The following is a 17,609-nucleotide window of genomic DNA, read 5'->3' as shown; positions in this document are numbered from 1 at the left end:
GTCTCAAGCTGCTTCCAGACTGGTATGAGGGTAAAAGCTAAGGTGTTACAATTGTGGTTGAACAGCAAGAAATAAGACTGTCTAGGAGTATTCACTTTAAATGGTGCCGATTTTCATTAAGACCATTTTTAGGAACTCTAGATTTGAGAAAAAAAAATCAATAAGGGAATTGGAAAAGAGAAGTGAAAACAAAGATGCTAATCAGCTAAATGGACTGAGCATAAGAATCAGGAAATATAAATCACATATACAGTTCCCCGGGACAAAACTGCAGGTGTCAAATCTGAATATAAAACGAAGTTAAATTTTAAGTCTTTGCTAAAAGAAAAAAAATTCTCTCTCTGGCACATCTTTTCTCTAATGGAAACTAGGCCTTCCCTGACAGCCACTGCTTCTCCTGTTTAGCACCTACCTACCACATACCAAGAGTCCACAGTGGGAGAGGGGACAGATGATCTCCTTGTTCCTCAATGCTTCTCTTCCCTCTTCTCTCAAACATCCCGCTCACCCAAAGCACATGCCTTGGGAGATGACACCACGCTCCTCAGTATGCTGACCTATAGCCTCCCTAGTACTACTTTTCATTCATTGACAATTTTGTTACCTAGCGCGCTGTTATCTTCGTTACTATTGCTCCTATCCTTCCCTTGTTCACATCAAATTTCAAGTCCATGTACACCAACACCTGATTTTTCAGTTCTTTGATCTCACTTTGCACAAACTTTTCCTTCACCTCACCCCAGTTGCCAACTCTCCTGGTCACTGTCTAGACTACATACATCATTACTAACATCCGTATAATCTCCCGAATTGTCAATTCCAGGCATCCCATGTCTCCAGCCCTTCAGCTCACTTACTTTACTATCCACACAGCCAGCAAGAAAATGGGACCTTAGTTCCACAACCACAGGAAATGAATTCTGCCAAAAACCAACGAGGTCGAGGGCTGGAGCTCCAGATGGAACTCTAGCCCTAGTAATACCTTGCAGTACAACTGCAGCACATGGATTTCAGCCTTGTGAGACCCTGAGTAGAGAACCCAGCTACTCCATGCCCAGACTTCTGACCCAGAAAACTGTGAGATCCTGAGATTACGTTATTTTAAGCCACAAAGTTTATAGTAATTTTTTATGCGGCCGTAGACAACTAACATACCTCCTTAGAAAAATTTCAAAGCCTTGCTCAGGAACCACTCTTCTTAGAAAGTAAGGGAAGGGAAAAATGCAAATACATATAATTTAGTAATTTTGTCCCTGTAACAAAATTAATGTTAATAATAGCTAGTACTTAGTTCTAGGCATTGTCCTCAGTGCTTAATATATCATTTAATCTTTACATCCACACTGAGAAGCTATTATTATCTCCATTTACGGATAAAAAAACTGAAGTTCCTACCTGAGGTCACATAGCTAAAAAGCAGCAGAGCTGGCTGGGCGCGGTGGCTCACGCCTGTAATCCCAGCACTTTGGGAGGCCAAGGCGGGCAGATCACAAGGTCAAGAGATCAAGACCATCCTGGCCAACATGGTGAAACCCCGTCTCTACTAAAAATACAAAAATTAGGTGGGCGTGGTGGCATGCATCTGTAGTTCCAGCTACTTGGGAGGCTGAGGCAGGAGAATCGCTTGAACCTGGGAGGCAGAGGTTGCAGTGAGACGAAATTGTGCCACTGTACTCCAGCCTGGTGACAGAGCGAGACTCCGTCTTAAAAAAAAAAAAAGTAGCAGAGCTGGGATTCAACCGAGGACTGATCTTGTTTCCAAAACTCATGCTCTGAACTACTTACTATACTACAGGGTGAGTATCCCTCATCCAAAATGCTCGGGACAAGACGTGTTTAGATTTTGGATATTTTCAGATTTTGGAGTACTCTATGTGTACTATATACTTTCCAGTTGAGCATCCCTAACCCAAAAATCTCAAGTCTAAAATGCTGCAGTGAGCATTTCCTTTGAACACGCCCTTTGAAAATCATGTTGGTGCTCAAAAAGTTTTGGATTTTGGAGCATTTCAGATTTTCAGATTAGGGATGTTCAACCTGTATAATTATTCTCTATTCAAGACATTTTGGCATTTATTTCTCTGTAATGAAGTGGAGACATTTTAGTTAACAGACAGCATTAGAGGTTCACTTAGGAAAAGAACTGTCTTTTTTTTTTTGTTTTTTTGAAACAGAGTCTTGCTCTGTCGCCCAGGCTGGAGGGCAGTGGTGCGATCTCAGCTCACTGCAACCTTGGCCTCCCGGGTTCAAGCGATTCTCCCGCCTCAGCCTCCTGAGTAGCTGGGATTACAGGCGCGTGCCACCACCTGGATAATTTTTGTATTTTTGGTAGAGATGGGGCTTCACCATGTTGGTCAGGCTGGTCTTGAACTCCTGACCTCGTGATCTGCCTACCTCAGCCTTCCAAAGTGCTGGGTTTACAGGCGAGAGACACTGTGCCTGGCCAGAAAAGAATGGTCTTAAAAAGCTTCCTTCCTCCCTCCCTCCCTCCCTCCCTTCTCTCTCTCTCTCTCTCTCTCTCTCTCTCTCTCTTTCTTTCTTTCCCCTCTCTGGCCCAGGCTACAATCTACTCGGCTTGCTGCTGCCCGCGCCGCGGACTGCCTGGGACTGCCGGCGCCCGCCACCGCTGCCTGCCTTTTCTCCTTTGGATGCAGGCACGCGTTCGCCATCTTGGCCACGCTGGTCGCCAGCTCCTGACGCCGAGTGCTCTGCCCGCCTCAGCCTCCCGAGGTACTGGGACTACAGACGGAGTCTCGCTCACCCAGTGCTCGGTGTTGCCCGGGCTGGAGGGCGGTGGCGTGGTGTGGCCTCGCGGCAGCCTCTACCCCCCGGCCGCCTGCCTTGGCCTACCAGGGTGCTGGGATTGCAGCCCCTGCCCGGCCGCCGCCCCATCTGGAAGGTGGGGAGCGCCTCTGCCCGGCCGCCCCGTCTGGGAGGTGAGGAGCACCTCTGCCCGGCCGCCCCGTCTGGGAGGTGAGGAGCGCCTCTGCCCGGCCGCCCCGTCTGGGAAGTGAGGAGCGCCTCTGCCCGGCCACCCACCGTCTGGGAAGTGAGGAGCGCCTCTGCCCGGCCACCCACCATCTGGGAAGTGAGGAGCGCCTCTGCCCGGCCGCCCCGTTTGGGAAGTGGGGAGCGCCTCTGCCCGGCCACCCACCGTCTGGGAAGTGAGGAGCGCCTCTGCCCGGCCACCCACCGTCTGGGAAGTGAGGAGCGCCTCTGCCCGGCCACCCACCGTCTGGGAAGTGAGGAGCGCCTCTGCCCGGCCGCCCCGTCTGGGAAGTGAGGAGCGCCTCTGCCCGGCCACCCACCGTCTGGGAAGTGAGGAGCGCCTCTGCCCGGCGACCCACCGTCTGGGAAGTGAGGAGCGCCTCTGCCCGGCCACCCACCGTCTGGGAAGTGAGGAGCGCCTCTGCCCGGCCACCCACCGTCTGGGAAGTGAGGAGCGCCTCTGCCCGGCCACCCCGTTTGGGAAGTGGGGAGCGCCTCTGCCCGGCCACCCACCGTCTGGGAAGTGAGGAGCGCCTCTGCCCGGCCACCCACCGTCTGGGAAGTGAGGAGCGCCTCTGCCCGGCCACCCACCGTCTGGGAAGTGAGGAGCGCCTCTGCCCGGCCGCCCCGTCTGGGAAGTGAGGAGCGCCTCTGCCCGGCCACCCACCGTCTGGGAAGTGAGGAGCGCCTCTGCCCGGCCACCCACCGTCTGGGAAGTGAGGAGCGCCTCTGCCCGGCCACCCACCGTCTGGGAAGTGAGGAGCGCCTCTGCCCGGCCACCCACCGTCTGGGAAGTGAGGAGCGCCTCTGCCCGGCCACCCACCGTCTGGGAAGTGAGGAGCGCCTCTGCCCGGCCGCCCCGTCTGGGAAGTGAGGAGCGCCTCTGCCCGGCCGCCCCGTCTGGGAAGTGAGGAGCGCCTCTGCCCGGCCACCCACCGTCTGGGAAGTGAGGAGCGCCTCTGCCCGGCCACCCACCGTCTGGGAAGTGAGGAGCGCCTCTGCCCGGCCACCCACCGTCTGGGAAGTGAGGAGCGCCTCTGCCCGGCCACCCACCGTCTGGGAAGTGAGGAGCGCCTCTGCCCGGCGACCCACCGTCTGGGAAGTGAGGAGCGCCTCTGCCCGGCCACCCACCGTCTGGGAAGTGAGGAGCGCCTCTGCCCGGCCACCCACCATTTGGGAAGTGAGGAGCGCCTCTGCCCGGCCGCCCCGTTTGGGAAGTGGGGAGCGCCTCTGCCCGGCCACCCACCGTCTGGGAAGTGAGGAGCGCCTCTGCCCGGCCACCCACCGTCTGGGAAGTGAGGAGCGCCTCTGCCCGGCCGCCCCGTCTGGGAAGTGAGGAGCGCCTCTGCCCGGCCACCCATCGTCTGGGAAGTGAGGAGCGCCTCTGCCCGGCCACCCATCGTCTGGGAAGTGAGGAGCGCCTCTGCCCGGCCACCCTGTCTGGGAAGTGAGGAGCGCCTCTGCCCGGCCGCCCCGTCTGGGAAGTGAGGAGCGCCTCTGCCCGGCCACCCATCGTCTGGGAAGTGAGGAGCGCCTCTGCCCGGCCTCCCATCGTCTGGGAGGTGAGGAGCGCCTCTGCCCGGCCGCCCCGTCCGGGAGGAAGTGAGGAGCGCCTCTGCCCGGCCGCCCCGTCCGGGAAGAAGTGAGGAGCGCCTCTGCCCGGCCGCCCCGCCCGGGAAGAGGTGAGGAGCGCCTCTGCCCGGCCGCCCCGTCCGGGAAGAGGTGAGGAGCGCCTCTGCCCGGCTGCCCCCGTCCGGGAAGAAGTGAGGAGCGCCTCTGCCCGGCCGCCCCGCCCGGGAAGAGGTGAGGAGCGCCTCTGCCCGGCCGCCCCGTCCGGGAAGAGGTGTGGAGCGCCTCTGCCCGGCTGCCCCCGTCCGGGAAGAAGTGAGGAGCGCCTCTGCCCGGCCGCCCCGTCTGGGAAGTGAGGAGCACCTCTGCCCGGCCGCCCCATCCGGGAAGAAATGAGAAGCGCCTCTGCCCGGGCGCCCCGTCCGGGAGGAAGTGAGGAGCACCTCTGCCCGGCCGCCCCGTCTGGGAAGTGAGGAGCGCCTCTGCCCGGCCGCCCCGTCTGGGAAGTGAGCAGCGCCTCTGCCTGGCCACCCCGTCCGGGAAGAAGCGAGGAGCGCCTCTGCCCGGCCACCCATCGTCTGGGAAGTGAGGAGCGCCTCTGCCCGGCCACCCACTGTCTGGGAAGTGAGGAGCGCCTCTGCCCGGCCGCCCCATCTGGGAAGTGAGGAGCGCCTCTGCCCGGCCGCCCCGTCTGGGAAGTGAGCAGCGCCTCTGCCCGGCCACCCCGTCCGGGAAGAAGTGAGGAGCGCCTCTGCCCGGCCGCCCCGTCCGGGAAGAAGTGAGGAGCGCCTCTGCCCGGGCGCCCCGTCCGGGAAGAAGTGAGGAGCGCCTCTGCCCGGCCGCCCCGTCCGGGAAGAAGTGAGGAGCGCCTCTGCCCGGCCGCCCCGTCCGGGAAGAAGTGAGGAGCGCCTCTGCCCGGCTGCCCCGTCCGGGAAGAAGTGAGGAGCGCCTCTGCCCGGGCGCCCCGTCCGGGAAGAAGTGAGGAGCGCCTCTGCCCGGCCGCCCCGTCCGGGAAGAAGTGAGGAGCGCCTCTGCCCGGCCACCCATCGTCTGGGAAGTGGGGAGCGCCTCTGCCCGACCACCCATCGTCTGGGAAGTGAGGAGCGCCTCTGCCCGGCCACCTATTGTCTGGGAAGAAGTGAGGAGCGTCTCTGCCTGGCCTCCCCGTCTGGGAAGTGAGGAGCCCCTCTGCCCGGCCGCCCCGTGTCTGGGTAGAAGTGAGGAGCTCCTCTGCCTGGCTGCTCCGTCTGGGAGGTCTACCACGGAGGCCAGAAGCAATGTGGGGGCTGGACGTGGTGGCTCACGCCTGTGGTCCCGGCACTCTGGGGGGCGAGGCGGGTTGATCACTTCGGGCTAGGAGTTCGAGACCAGTCTGGCCAACTTGGCGAAACATGAAGAATACAACAGACAAACCAACCAACCAACTCAGTGACAACAAAACAGGTCTACCCTGGAGTCATACTCTAATTTTTTCTATTTTCCTCCCTTTCTGATCCTTTATCCCACTTTCTTTTTCTTCCTCTTCCTTCTCCCTCTTCTTTGTCAAATAGAGGATTGAGTTATTATCACTGATCCATATAAAGTCCCTCTCTCATTTATTTTAACTCCCACCCCCCATTTCTATTCCCCGACTTCCCTTGTGCAACCTTCCTAATATGTTTGATACGCATCTTTTTGTTTGTATGTATTTTTAGAAAATGTTTATTGTTTTTGTATGCAAAAAAAATTAATAAAAAAAGAAAAATAAAAAAATAAAAAAAATAATAAAATGATAACATAATAATGTATTTTGGGGAAGAACTATTATTTAAAGCCTGTGGATTTACATTTCTCATTATATATTACAGCTATCTATAATTTGTTTCCCAGCTGGCAGCCTGTAATTATAACAAAACGACAACTTCTAGGGTGGAATAAAAAGGAAGATGGAAGGCAGTTTAGGTCATCAGCGCCTACTTCTTATCAGAAATCACCTGGAGCCTCCATTAAACCACACTCCCGAACTTACCACACAGATCTAATTAAGTCTAGAGTGGGAGAGAGTTTTAGTTTTAACAGGTGCTTCATGTGACTCTGATAGCAATGGGCCTGCAGACAGTTCTAAGGTTGAGTGATGTGAACCAGGAAGCAAAAAGACCCGAATTAAAGCTATAACAGCAGAAATAACGTAAGAGGGCAGATTCCAACCATATCTGCCAGATAGAATGAACAGGGCTTAGTGATTTATTGGATATGAAAGATGAGGAAGAATCTAAAGGCAAATGAGATAATAGTTGTGCCATTAAAAAGAGTCTATTAAGAATTCAGAAATATCAGAGCTTTTTTAAGACGGGGTTGAGAGGTAAGTCCTGTTACAATGATTACTTCAACACTGATTAAAGTGAATTTGAGGGTGCTTATGTGAGATTTAGAAGAACTGCCCAGAAGGCATTCACAAATACAGTCTAGAATTCAAACATGACGTCCAGGAAATGGAGACACGGGTTAGGGAATCACTGGTATCTTAGTGGTAGGTAAATCCTAGAGAACGAATTCTTTGAAAAAAGCCAAAAATTACTCATTTGAATTTTGCAAACTACAGTTTCGCCGGGCTTCTTAGCGACAACTACAGCTAAGTGTCGGGGACAGAAGAGAGACTGAAGTGGCCCCGCAAGCCCCCTTTATCTGGCAAAGCCCACTCCGAGACCATCCGGAGCCCGACCTACACCAGAGCAAATGTCTAATGGTGAGAAGCCGATTCACCACCCTATAGATCCGCGGTGCAGAGATTTCCCTGCTAAGGTCCTAACTCCTGAATGGGTACGGCGAGTACACCTTAAGAACCGAAAGGTACTTATCCCCCACTCAGTTCTAGAGGAGGCAGCGAGGTGGGCCAAGATGCGTGATAAGGCCCAGGGACTCTTTGTAAACGAAGTCCGTTAAGCTTTCCGCTCTCCCGGGGGCCTCAGCGGGCCAATTCCACTCACTTCTCGGAGGGTCCGGCCCAGCATGGTCCTTGTGCCCAGCCTGCCACCACAGGAGCCAGGCAAGGAGGAAAAAGAGGTCACCGGTCGCTAGTGATGTTACATGGGCGCAGCCATCTTTAATGTCACTGAGCCCTTCAACACCGAGTACTTGGATTGGTTGAATTGCAGCCCGAGGAAATGATCTTTGCAGGCGATTGGTTGGCGCCGCAAAGCCATCCCGGCGGCTAAGGAGAGCGGGCAGGCAAGGAGATTCCGGGCCAGGGTCGCGGCGGCAGTCGGCAAGCGTTCTATTCTCTGGCGTTGGATTGCGAGCGGTGTCTGCTTGTCCCGCCGAGGGCTCCCAGGACAGGGAAGGGATCTAGGGGGTTTGCGCACCTGCTTTTTAATCTCCCGCCCCCTTTTTTTTTAAAGTGGAGAGGGTGAAAGTGAGGGAGGAGAATGGACAGAATACTGACTGGAACGTTAATTTGAGCATTTCTTATGCGAAGAGCGGAATAACAGTTCCGTATTCTTCTTTCAGTTTCTCCGTTAGATTAGCTTCATTTTCGAATGCTCCGTTTTGCATGCTTAATTTTTTAACTAGCCCGTGGTTTGGCAGAATTGGACTGAATTCAGGGGTGAGAGTTTGATCCAGTCCAAGTGTATTTGAATTTGAGGACGCAGTTCAACCAGTGTTTACAATGGAATTTCTGAAGACTTGTGTACTTAGAAGAAATGCATGCATTGCGGTTTGCTTCTGGAGAAGGAAAGTTGTCCAAAAGCCTTCAGTTAGAAGGATTAGTACTACCTCTTCAAGGAGCACTGTCATGCCTGCTTGGGTGATTGATAAATATGGGAAGAATGAAGTGCTTCGATTCACTCAGAACATGATGATGCCTATCATACACTATCCAAATGAAGTCATTGTCAAAGTTCACGCTGCCAGTGTAAATCCTATAGACGTTAATATGAGAAGTAAGTTTTCAAGACATTTTTACCTTTTTAAAAAAATCACTTTCATAAGGTATGCCGTTTTAAAAAATTATTTGACTACGCTTCTTTGGTTAACATAAATGAATCATTTAGGTTTTTAACAATACCTCTGCAAATATTTCCAAAATTTTTGAAATTGCAATGGCCAGGGAATTCTTCTGGCCATTTGTATTGACAAAATATAAGCTTGATTGTTTTCATGCGTCCTTAAATATGTGAGTTCAGACTTGAGAACTGTATCTGTAGCTAACTTTTTTTTTTTTTTTTTTTTTGAGACCGAGTCTCACTCTGTCACCCAGGCTGGAGTGCGGTAGCCTGATCTCAGCTCACTGCAACCTCCGCCTCCTGGGTTCAAGCAATTTCTCCTGCCTCAGCCTCCCGAGTAGCTGGGATTACAGGCGCATGCCACCACACCGGGCTGATTTTTTGTATTTTTAGTAGAGATGGGGGTTTCACCATGTTGGTCAGGCTGGTCTCGAACTCCTGACCTAGGTGATCCGCTGCCTCCGCCCTCCTAAGTCCTGGGATTACAGACAAGCCGTTGCGCCCGGCCTATCTTTGTAGCTAAATTTCTGTCCAGGGAATTTTGTGGTATTCTGAGATCCGTCACAGGCTTCAGAAGTATAGTTATGTTTCCTAGTCAGTTTAGAATTTATGGGGTTTTTTGTTTGTTTTTGAGACGGAGTCTCACTCTATCGGCAGGCTGGAGTGCAAGGGCGCCTTCTTGGCTCACTGCAACCTCCGCCTTCCAGGTTCAAGCGATTGTCCTGCTTCAGCCTCCCAAGCAGCTGGGACTACAGACATGGCGCCGCCACGCCCAGCTGATTTTTGTATTTTTAGTAGAGACGGGAGTTTCACTGTGTTGGTGGGAGGCTGAGGCAGGAGAATCGCTTGAACCCGGAGGGCAGAGGTTGCAGTGAGCCAGGAACGCGCGCTTGCACTCCAGCCTGCCGATAGAGTCTCAAAAAAAAATAAAAATAAAAATAATGAATTAAAATGACTTTACGGTGATTGTCTCAAGAAATCTACATTTGTATTCTTTGTTTTGAAGTAGTAATTGCTACTACCAGTTGGGCGTGCCGTTTTCCTTTATTCTTTTTATATTAGGCTTGAAGAGAGTTCAGTTTTTTATAAGATATGTCTTTTAGTGGTAAGTTGTACTCAATGATCAGCATGTTTTTTCATCTCCTTTGATTGTAAGTTCTTTCAAGATCGATCCCATGTTTTGTCAACCTGTTCCAGTGCTTCACATATGCAGTTGTCATTCAGTCACTATTTCTATGCCTTTTTATATTTTTGTTCTGACTTAAGATAACAAACTTAAATTAGCAGTATTTTATCCATGAGTAATTTTTACATTTTGTCTTCATTTAGATCTGTTAGCTTTTTATTTCTTTAAATGCACATGCGTAATTTATGCCGTGTACATTTTCATTTAAACAGAATGGCTGCATCTAGACTTTTCTTGGCTGCTGTTTAATAATATAACACTGTAAAACATTTTACTTTTATGTAGTATTCTTGAAACATCTTAGTTTTTTATGACTTGAATGGGTAATATTATTCGCAAGTTATCCTTTTTTTTTCTCCTCCCGTTTGAGGATGTATTATTGTCGTCACAGAAGATATCTGAAACAGTAGCTTGGGGAAATAAAATAATGAGTAGAAGATTGTAAACTGTAGGAAGCAGTTATTTCCCTTGACAAGAAAGCAAGAAATATGTCTATTTTATTTGAAAAATGAAGGCTGGCTGTTTTTCTGGAGATGGCCACTACTGTTGGAAATAAAATAATAAATCATAGAAATGGCTAAAGAAATGAAGAATTTTTACATGGGGAAAAAATGTAGCCAACAGCATCATACCAACAAAGTTTGGTGTCTTTAGATGGGATTAAAGTCTTTAAACTGATGACAGATTTAGGATTTTTCGAATTGGCCCAACTCTGAACAAGTCAAGGTGTCAACCACTGTCAATGGGATGGAACACTTAAGGGCCCCATTCAGTTATCTGTGTCACCGAACAGGTTCTCAATTACTAACTGCCAGCTGACTACATTCTGGGTTCAGGGGCTTGTTAGATAGTAACAGTGAGCCAAGGCTACTCAGTTGATGCATTAGCATATCAGGGGACCAAGAAAACTAAAAACAACCTTGGGCTGCAGGCTCTGTACCTCCAAGAGGACTGAAACCTTTCTGCAGCTCTTAAACAGCAGCTAAAGTTTGACACGGCTAAATGTCCACTTCTTTTGTTCAAACTACATAGAAGTTTCAGTGAATAATTGTTTAATTATCTTTAGCAGTGGAAAAGGAATGTAAGGCAGGAAAAGTGAAGCACGTGGCTTTTGTGAATATTACAAGTGAAGTTGTTTTTTTTTCCCTGACAGAGTATAATCCTAACTCCCCAGATGGCAAATGTGTAATGTTGGTATAATGGCCATCAGCTTAGATTTTCTGGGACTTTCCCACCTTTCAAACACTTTATCCCATGTGTCTTGATTTTTTATTAGTAACACAACTCATGCAAACTACCCACCTGTCAGCATCTCTCTCTGTATCTTCTACCTTCCCTCCTGCTGTATGGATTAGCTGTCACTGCTTTCACATAAGGCCAGCCCTCGGCTTGTGTTTCTGATCCCATCCCTTCTCACCTACTCTGGGATATCATTTCAGCAGGTGTCTCCTGCATCATCAGTCTTGTCTTTTCTACTGGATCATCCCCATTAGCATACAGACTTGCTGTTATTTCTTCTTTCTTAAGAAGAAGGAAAAGGCTGGGCACGGTGGCTCACACTTGTAATCCCAGCACTTTAGGAGGCCGAGGCAGGTGGATCACCTGAGACCAGAAGTTGGAGACCAGCCTGATCAACATGGAGAAACCCCATCTCTACTAAAAATTAGCCGGGTGTGGTGGCGCATGCCTGTAATCCCAGCTACTCGGGAGGCTGAGACAGGAGAATCGCTTGAACCCGGGAGGTGGAAGTTGCAGTGAGCCGAGATCACGACATTGCACTCCAGCCTGGGCAACAGAGCAAGATCCTGTCTCAAAAAAAAAAAAAAAAAAAGAAAAAGTAAAACCACTCAAAAGTCCTCTGTCCATCCCAGTTGCCACTTTGAGCTACTGTCCATCTCTCTGCTCCCTTTACAACAAAACTGTTTTAAAGAGAGTTCAGTCTTCTCATGTCTCCAGTCCCTTATTTCCCATTCTCTCAAAAGCACACTACACAGCAGCTGCTCCTGGCAGGGTTACCGAAGGTCTGTTAGATCCAGGCTTGTTTGTTTGTTTTAAAGCCTCTTAGCATCTTTGGACCTTATTTGAAAACCTGTCTCCTGTCAGCGGCATTGAACGTCTTTAAACAGCCGCCTTAGGCTCCTTTGCTGCTTTCTCCTCATCCCTAAGATCTAATGGATTGCCCACAGGAGTGGGTGCAGGGCAAGGGAAGACATACAGAGCCGGTTAGTGACTGTGGAGCATGCGTTGTGGGGCAGGGAGTGACTGGTACATGACACTGGAGAGGTAGGCAGGGTGCCTATCATGGAGAGCCTCACATGGCAGACATGTTCTCAGAAAAATGTCAGGCAGAAGAGAGAATAACAGATACTTTTGGGTCTGAGAAAAGTCACGTATATGGAAGCCATGGATTATTATAGAGTAGCAAAGTTACTTGAACCAAAAAATTAAAAGAATGTTTTCAGTTTTATTTAGCTGATATTTATGTTTTTTTTTTTTTTTTTTTTTTTTTGGAGACAGAGCTTTGCTTTGTCACCCAGGCTGGAGTGCAGTGGTGTGATCATGGCTTATTGCAGTCTCAAACTCCTGGGCTCAAGCAGTCCTCCTGCCTCAGCCTCCTGAGTAGCTGGGACTACAGGCATGTACCACTATGCCTGGCTAATTTTTTAAATTTTTAGTAGAGATGAGCTCTAGGCTGGTTTTGAACTCCTGAACTCAAGCAGTCCTCCCACTTGGTCTCCCAAAGTCCTGGGATTACAGATGTGAGCCACCACATCTGGCCTGTAAATATTCTTAAAAATAAAAAGATATGGGCCAGGTGCGGTGGCTCACGCCTGTAATCCCAGCACTTTGGAAGGCAAGGTGGGTGGATCGCTTGAGCCTAGGAGTTTGAGACCAGCCTGGCCAACATGATGACTCCCTGTTTCTACAAAATTAGCCAGACATTGTGGCGCACACCTGTAATCCCAACTACTCCAGAGGTTGAGGCATGAGAATGGCTTGAACTCAGGAAGTGGAGGTTGTAGTGAGCCAAGATCACATCACCGCACTTGGGCAACAGAGCGAGGCTTCATCTCTTAAAAAAATAAATAAAATGGGCCGGGTGCGGTGGCTTAGGCCTGTAATCCCAGCACTTTGGGAGGCCGAGGCGGGCGGATCACAAGGTCGGGAGATTGAGACCATCTTGGCCAACATGGTGAAACCCCATCTCTGCTACAAATAGAAAAATTAGCTGGCTGTGGTGGTGTGTGCCTGTAGTCCCAGCTACTTGGGAGGCTGAGGCAGGAGAATCACTTGAACCCTGGAGGCAGAGGTTGCAATGAGCCGAGATCACGCCACTGCACTCCAGCCTGATGACAGAGCGAGACCCTGTCTCAAAATAAATAAATAAATAAATAAATAAATAAAAAGATGTAAAATAAAACAACTTGAGTTTACACCTCAACAGATGCAGCCAAGTGGCTTTTTGTCAATCAGGAATTTATTCCAATTTATTTCAAAGATGTTGTTCTAGAAACATTTTTAAGGATGTGGGGATCATTACTCGTAAACTGTTGTCAGCATCAAGTACTTTATATTCTTGCCTTATTTATTTATTGACTTCAAACAGCTTAAACATTTGTCTTCACCAGACCTGGCACCAAATATTTTGTTGTTTAAAAAGTTCGTGAATGAATACATTAATAAAGACATGAATATGTTAATAAAGACATCATCTTCAAAGAACAAAGCAAAACTGTATAAAAGATAATACTAAAAGTTCTGAAGACAATTTCAAAATTTGAACTTCAAAAATATTTTGAACAATGGTGGCTTTAATAAGTGATTATCACTTTCCAAGTAAATTTTTTTTTAAAGAAAATCTTTTTATGCTTTCCCATGTAATGGCAAAAAATTATGAGGTTGATTACTTTTTTAAAAAACTTTTAAGTTCAGAGGTACAAGTGCAGGTTTGTTACATAGGTGAGCTTGTGTCATGGGGGTTTGTTGTACAGATTATTTCATCTCTGAAGTATTAAGTCTCATACCCACTAGTTATTTTTCTTGATCCTCTTCCTCTTCCCACCCTCTACCCTCTGAAAAACCCCAGTGTGTGTTGTTCCCCTCTATGTGTCCATGTGTTCTCATCATTTAGCTCCCACTTTGGTTTTCTGTTCCTGTGTTAATTTGCTAAGGATAATGGCCTCCAGTTCCATCCATGTCCTTGGAAAGGACATGATCTCGTTCCTTTTTATGGCTGTATAGTATTCCGTAGTGTGTATGTACCACAGTTTTTTTATCCAGTCTGTCACTGATGGGTAGTTAGGTTGATTCCATGTCTTTGCTATTGTGAATAATGTTGCAGTGAACATACACTTATGTGTTTTTGTAATAGAATGATTTATAATCTACATCTTGAAGACCTAAAATTGTACCGGACTATAACCCTGTGGTAGTTTTAAAAGCATTTCATACTTACATTTGAAGGAAACAGATAAATTGTATTTTACAGGTGGTTATGGAGCTACAGCTTTAAATATGAAGCGTGATCCTTTACATGTGAAAATCAAAGGAGAAGAATTTCCTCTGACTCTGGGTCGGGATGTCTCTGGTGTGGTGATGGAATGTGGGCTTGATGTGAAATACTTCAAGCCTGGAGATGAGGTGAGTTAGGAAATGCCACTATTCCTATGGGGATCCAACCCACAGACCCTGATCCAGCGATGGATGAGAGACGCACACTGACACAGATATTTTGCCTGTCAGTGCAGCTAAGGGGCTTCTGCTCCCTGAATCTGCAGCATCCACCCCATAAACTGGCAAAGTTTGCATTTATTTAGTACAGATTAAATGACATAGGTCTCGAGTAAACACCACTAGAGGATAATTAACATTGCTGACCGTGCCCTGCCCCCGCAACAGTAGAGAGCAATCATGCATCCATGAAAGATCAAAGATTGGTCTTAGGACCACGTGAGTAAACAAACTATTTAGATAAACTCCCCCACATTCCCTAGTTATTTGCTCTATTGCTATCAACTCAAGTTAAAGAGAATTAGGCTGCTTTCAGCCAAATCTTTTACTGAAGCTGTGCAACACCCCCAGCCTTCCAAGTAGGTTTGTGTCTGCTTCATATAACTATCTTTTTAATTTTTCCTCTTACAATTTTTCCCACCACCCTGACTGAACTCCCACATATTCCTTTACTAAATGTGCAAATTTCATTCTGTTTCAGAAGTATATTCTATGCTGTTGAACTTTTTTCTTTTTTTCAACAAATACACTGAGCTTTGACTAGAACCATCACTTTTTTGGTTCTGTTGTTACATTTTTTCACAAACAATTCCAAAATATCTTGACTGTACTTGAGTTTGTGTTTTCTAAATTTAGTACTTAAGAAATGCAGGACTTTAAAATATATAGGATTAGGGTATTTGTTTTCTTTGAAAGGGCCTTTAAATGACAATTTCTACCTTATGGATGAGATGGCTTTAAAATAGCTTAAGTTTGGTATAATAATCTGTTACTTGTCACTTTGAACTTTTGTACCAGGAAATGATAGTTCATAATCATAGCTAACACTGTTCTGGTTGCTTTTTATAAAATAAGCCGTTTAGTCCCTCTGAGGTAGATAAAGTTAGGCCCAGTTTACAGATGAGGAAGCCAAGCTATAAAGAGGTCTCATAGCTAATAAGTGGTGGAGCCAGGACTCAAACCCCAGAGACTGTGGTCTTATTGGGACTCGAAGTAGTCAGTAAATGCAGCAGGATATGCTGGCATCTGCTTCCAGCATGGTTTGACTTGATAAATCCAGAATCATACTAAGTAATAAATTTATATCATGAAAATAACACTCCTACTTGGTGTAGTGCTGACTTCTGTGTTTTTCACAGCACAGGGTATATATTAGGGAACACTTTCATGCTTAGCTTTTGTCAGAAAATATCTGTGTTTCTAATGAAGCTGTCTATGTGTGTGTGTTTCAGGTCTGGGCTGCAGTTCCTCCTTGGAAACAAGGCACTCTTTCAGAGTTTGTTGTAGTCAGTGGGAATGAGGTAACTTACCAACTCTGCTGAAATGCATTAGAAAGTTTAAACAAAGACTGGCAAATATCTCTGAAATAATTGGTGTTTTTCAGATATAGTTTATGTTTGATGGGGCAGTTTATAAAGAGATAATATAGAATATAGGAATTTTTGAGAGATTAAAAAAGTATTTGATGCCATTCAGTAACACTGCCTGCTAACGTAGCTGTTTTTCTCTCATGGAGCAGGGATTTGGAATGAGATCTAGAACCCTGCTGTGTTGCTTGGTTTTACCCTAGATAAATAGTTGAAAGCAGATATAGGCAGTAGAGAGGATGGATTAGTCATCAATGGAGACATGGAAATATCCAGCAGTTTAGAATAACTTTAAAAACAGGACTCTAATCAAATACAGTCAGGAGACCTACAAATGGAATAGAGAGAAAGGGGTTAACATTGAGGAAATTGGCTACAGAAGGGAGGGCAGGAAGGGGAAAAAGGTTGTTACTGAGATTAGAGAAAACCTAGAAAGATTTCCTTTCCAGGAAATGAGAGTAAAGGAAACAGCTGATCTCAAAAACTAATTAGGATGTGTTTTTGAGAGTTCAAGGTTTATTTGGATTTACTTCAGGACTAATGGGAATATTGATGTGGTCTTTTTATAAACAATGAAGTAGTTATATCTGATAATGTAGCCTACATAACATTATTGAACATAACATATTGAACATTATTGAACATAACATATTGAACATTATTGAACATATTGAGGCAGGTAGAGCTATTCTATACAATATTAGGATAATCTTGGAGTAGGGTATGCATATTGCTTACCCTACTCCAAGATATGCAACAGATAGAGTTATGCAATATTTATTAAGGATAATCTTGGAGTAAGGTATGCAACAAACACTGAACTGGAATAATTTTATAGATTTATCTATGAAAATACAGTTGACCCCTGAACAATGCAGGAGTTGGTGCACCTACCCCTGTGAGGTAGAAAATGCACCTACATCTTTTGACTCCCCTAAAACTTACGCCTTACCGATAACATAAAAAGCCAACTAAGGCTGGGTGCAGTGGCTCACACCTGTAATCCCAGCATTTTGGGAGGCCAAGGTGGGTGGATCACAAGGTCAGGAGTTGGAGACCAGCCTGGCCAATATGGTGAAACCCTGTCTCTACTAAAAATACAAAAATTAGCCAGGCATGGTGGCGGGCGCCTGTAGTCTCAGCTACTTGGGAGGCTGAGGCAGGAGAATCGCTTAAACATGGGAGGTGGAGGTTGCAGTGAGCAGAGGTTGCAGTGAGCCGAGATTGCGTCACTGCACTCCAGCCTGGGTGACAGAGCAAGACTCGATCTCAAAAATGTCAAGTAACACGTATTTTATATGTTATCTATATTATATACTGTATTCTTACAATAAAGGAAGCTAGAATATGTTATGTATATTATATACTGTATCCTTACAATAAAGGAAGCTAGAAAAAATGTTATTAAGAAAATCATAGGCTGGGTGCAGTGGCTCACGCCTGTAATCCCAGCATTTTGGGAGGCCGAGGCGGGCGGATCACGAGGTCAGGAGATCAAGACCATCTTGGCTAACATGGTGAAACCCCATCTCTACTAAAAATACAAAAAATTAGCCAGGCGTGGTGGCAGGCGCCTGCAGTCCCAGCTACTCAGGAGGCTGAGGCAGGAGAATGGCATGAACCCAGGAGGCGGAGCTTGCAGTGAGCCGAGATCGCACCACTGCAGTCCAGCCGGGGCAACAGAGCAAGACTCTGTCTCAAAAAAAAAAAAAAAAAAAACATGAAGAAAAGTATACTTACTATTCATTAAGTGGATCATCATAAAGATTTTCATCCTTGTTGTCT

At 47.4% G+C, this 17,609-nt stretch overlaps 2 protein-coding genes across 2 annotated transcripts in view; one reads left to right on the top strand and one right to left on the bottom strand.

Moving 5' to 3' along the window:
• QRSL1 (glutaminyl-tRNA amidotransferase subunit QRSL1) overlaps positions 1–8,027 on the bottom strand; it is a 37,396-nt gene extending 29,369 nt beyond the window's left edge. The window contains exon 1 of the mRNA XM_055260357.2: positions 7,524–8,027. Within this exon, the coding sequence (XP_055116332.1) occupies positions 7,524–7,547 (24 nt within the window). The 5' untranslated portion in view covers positions 7,548–8,027. The remainder of the gene's footprint in view (positions 1–7,523) is intronic.
• The window catches only part of RTN4IP1 (reticulon 4 interacting protein 1), a 56,331-nt gene continuing 46,453 nt past the window's right edge, over positions 7,732–17,609 (top strand). The window contains exons 1-3 of the mRNA XM_055260361.2: positions 7,732–8,477; positions 14,216–14,367; positions 15,690–15,758. Of these exons, the coding sequence (XP_055116336.2) occupies positions 8,204–8,477; positions 14,216–14,367; positions 15,690–15,758 (495 nt within the window). The 5' untranslated portion in view covers positions 7,732–8,203. The remainder of the gene's footprint in view (positions 8,478–14,215; positions 14,368–15,689; positions 15,759–17,609) is intronic.

This window comes from Symphalangus syndactylus, chromosome 2, assembly GCF_028878055.3.
Source record: "Symphalangus syndactylus isolate Jambi chromosome 2, NHGRI_mSymSyn1-v2.1_pri, whole genome shotgun sequence".
In the NCBI taxonomy this organism is placed as follows: Eukaryota; Metazoa; Chordata; class Mammalia; order Primates; family Hylobatidae; genus Symphalangus; species Symphalangus syndactylus.
This window is presented reverse-complemented; position numbering and strand designations above follow the sequence as displayed.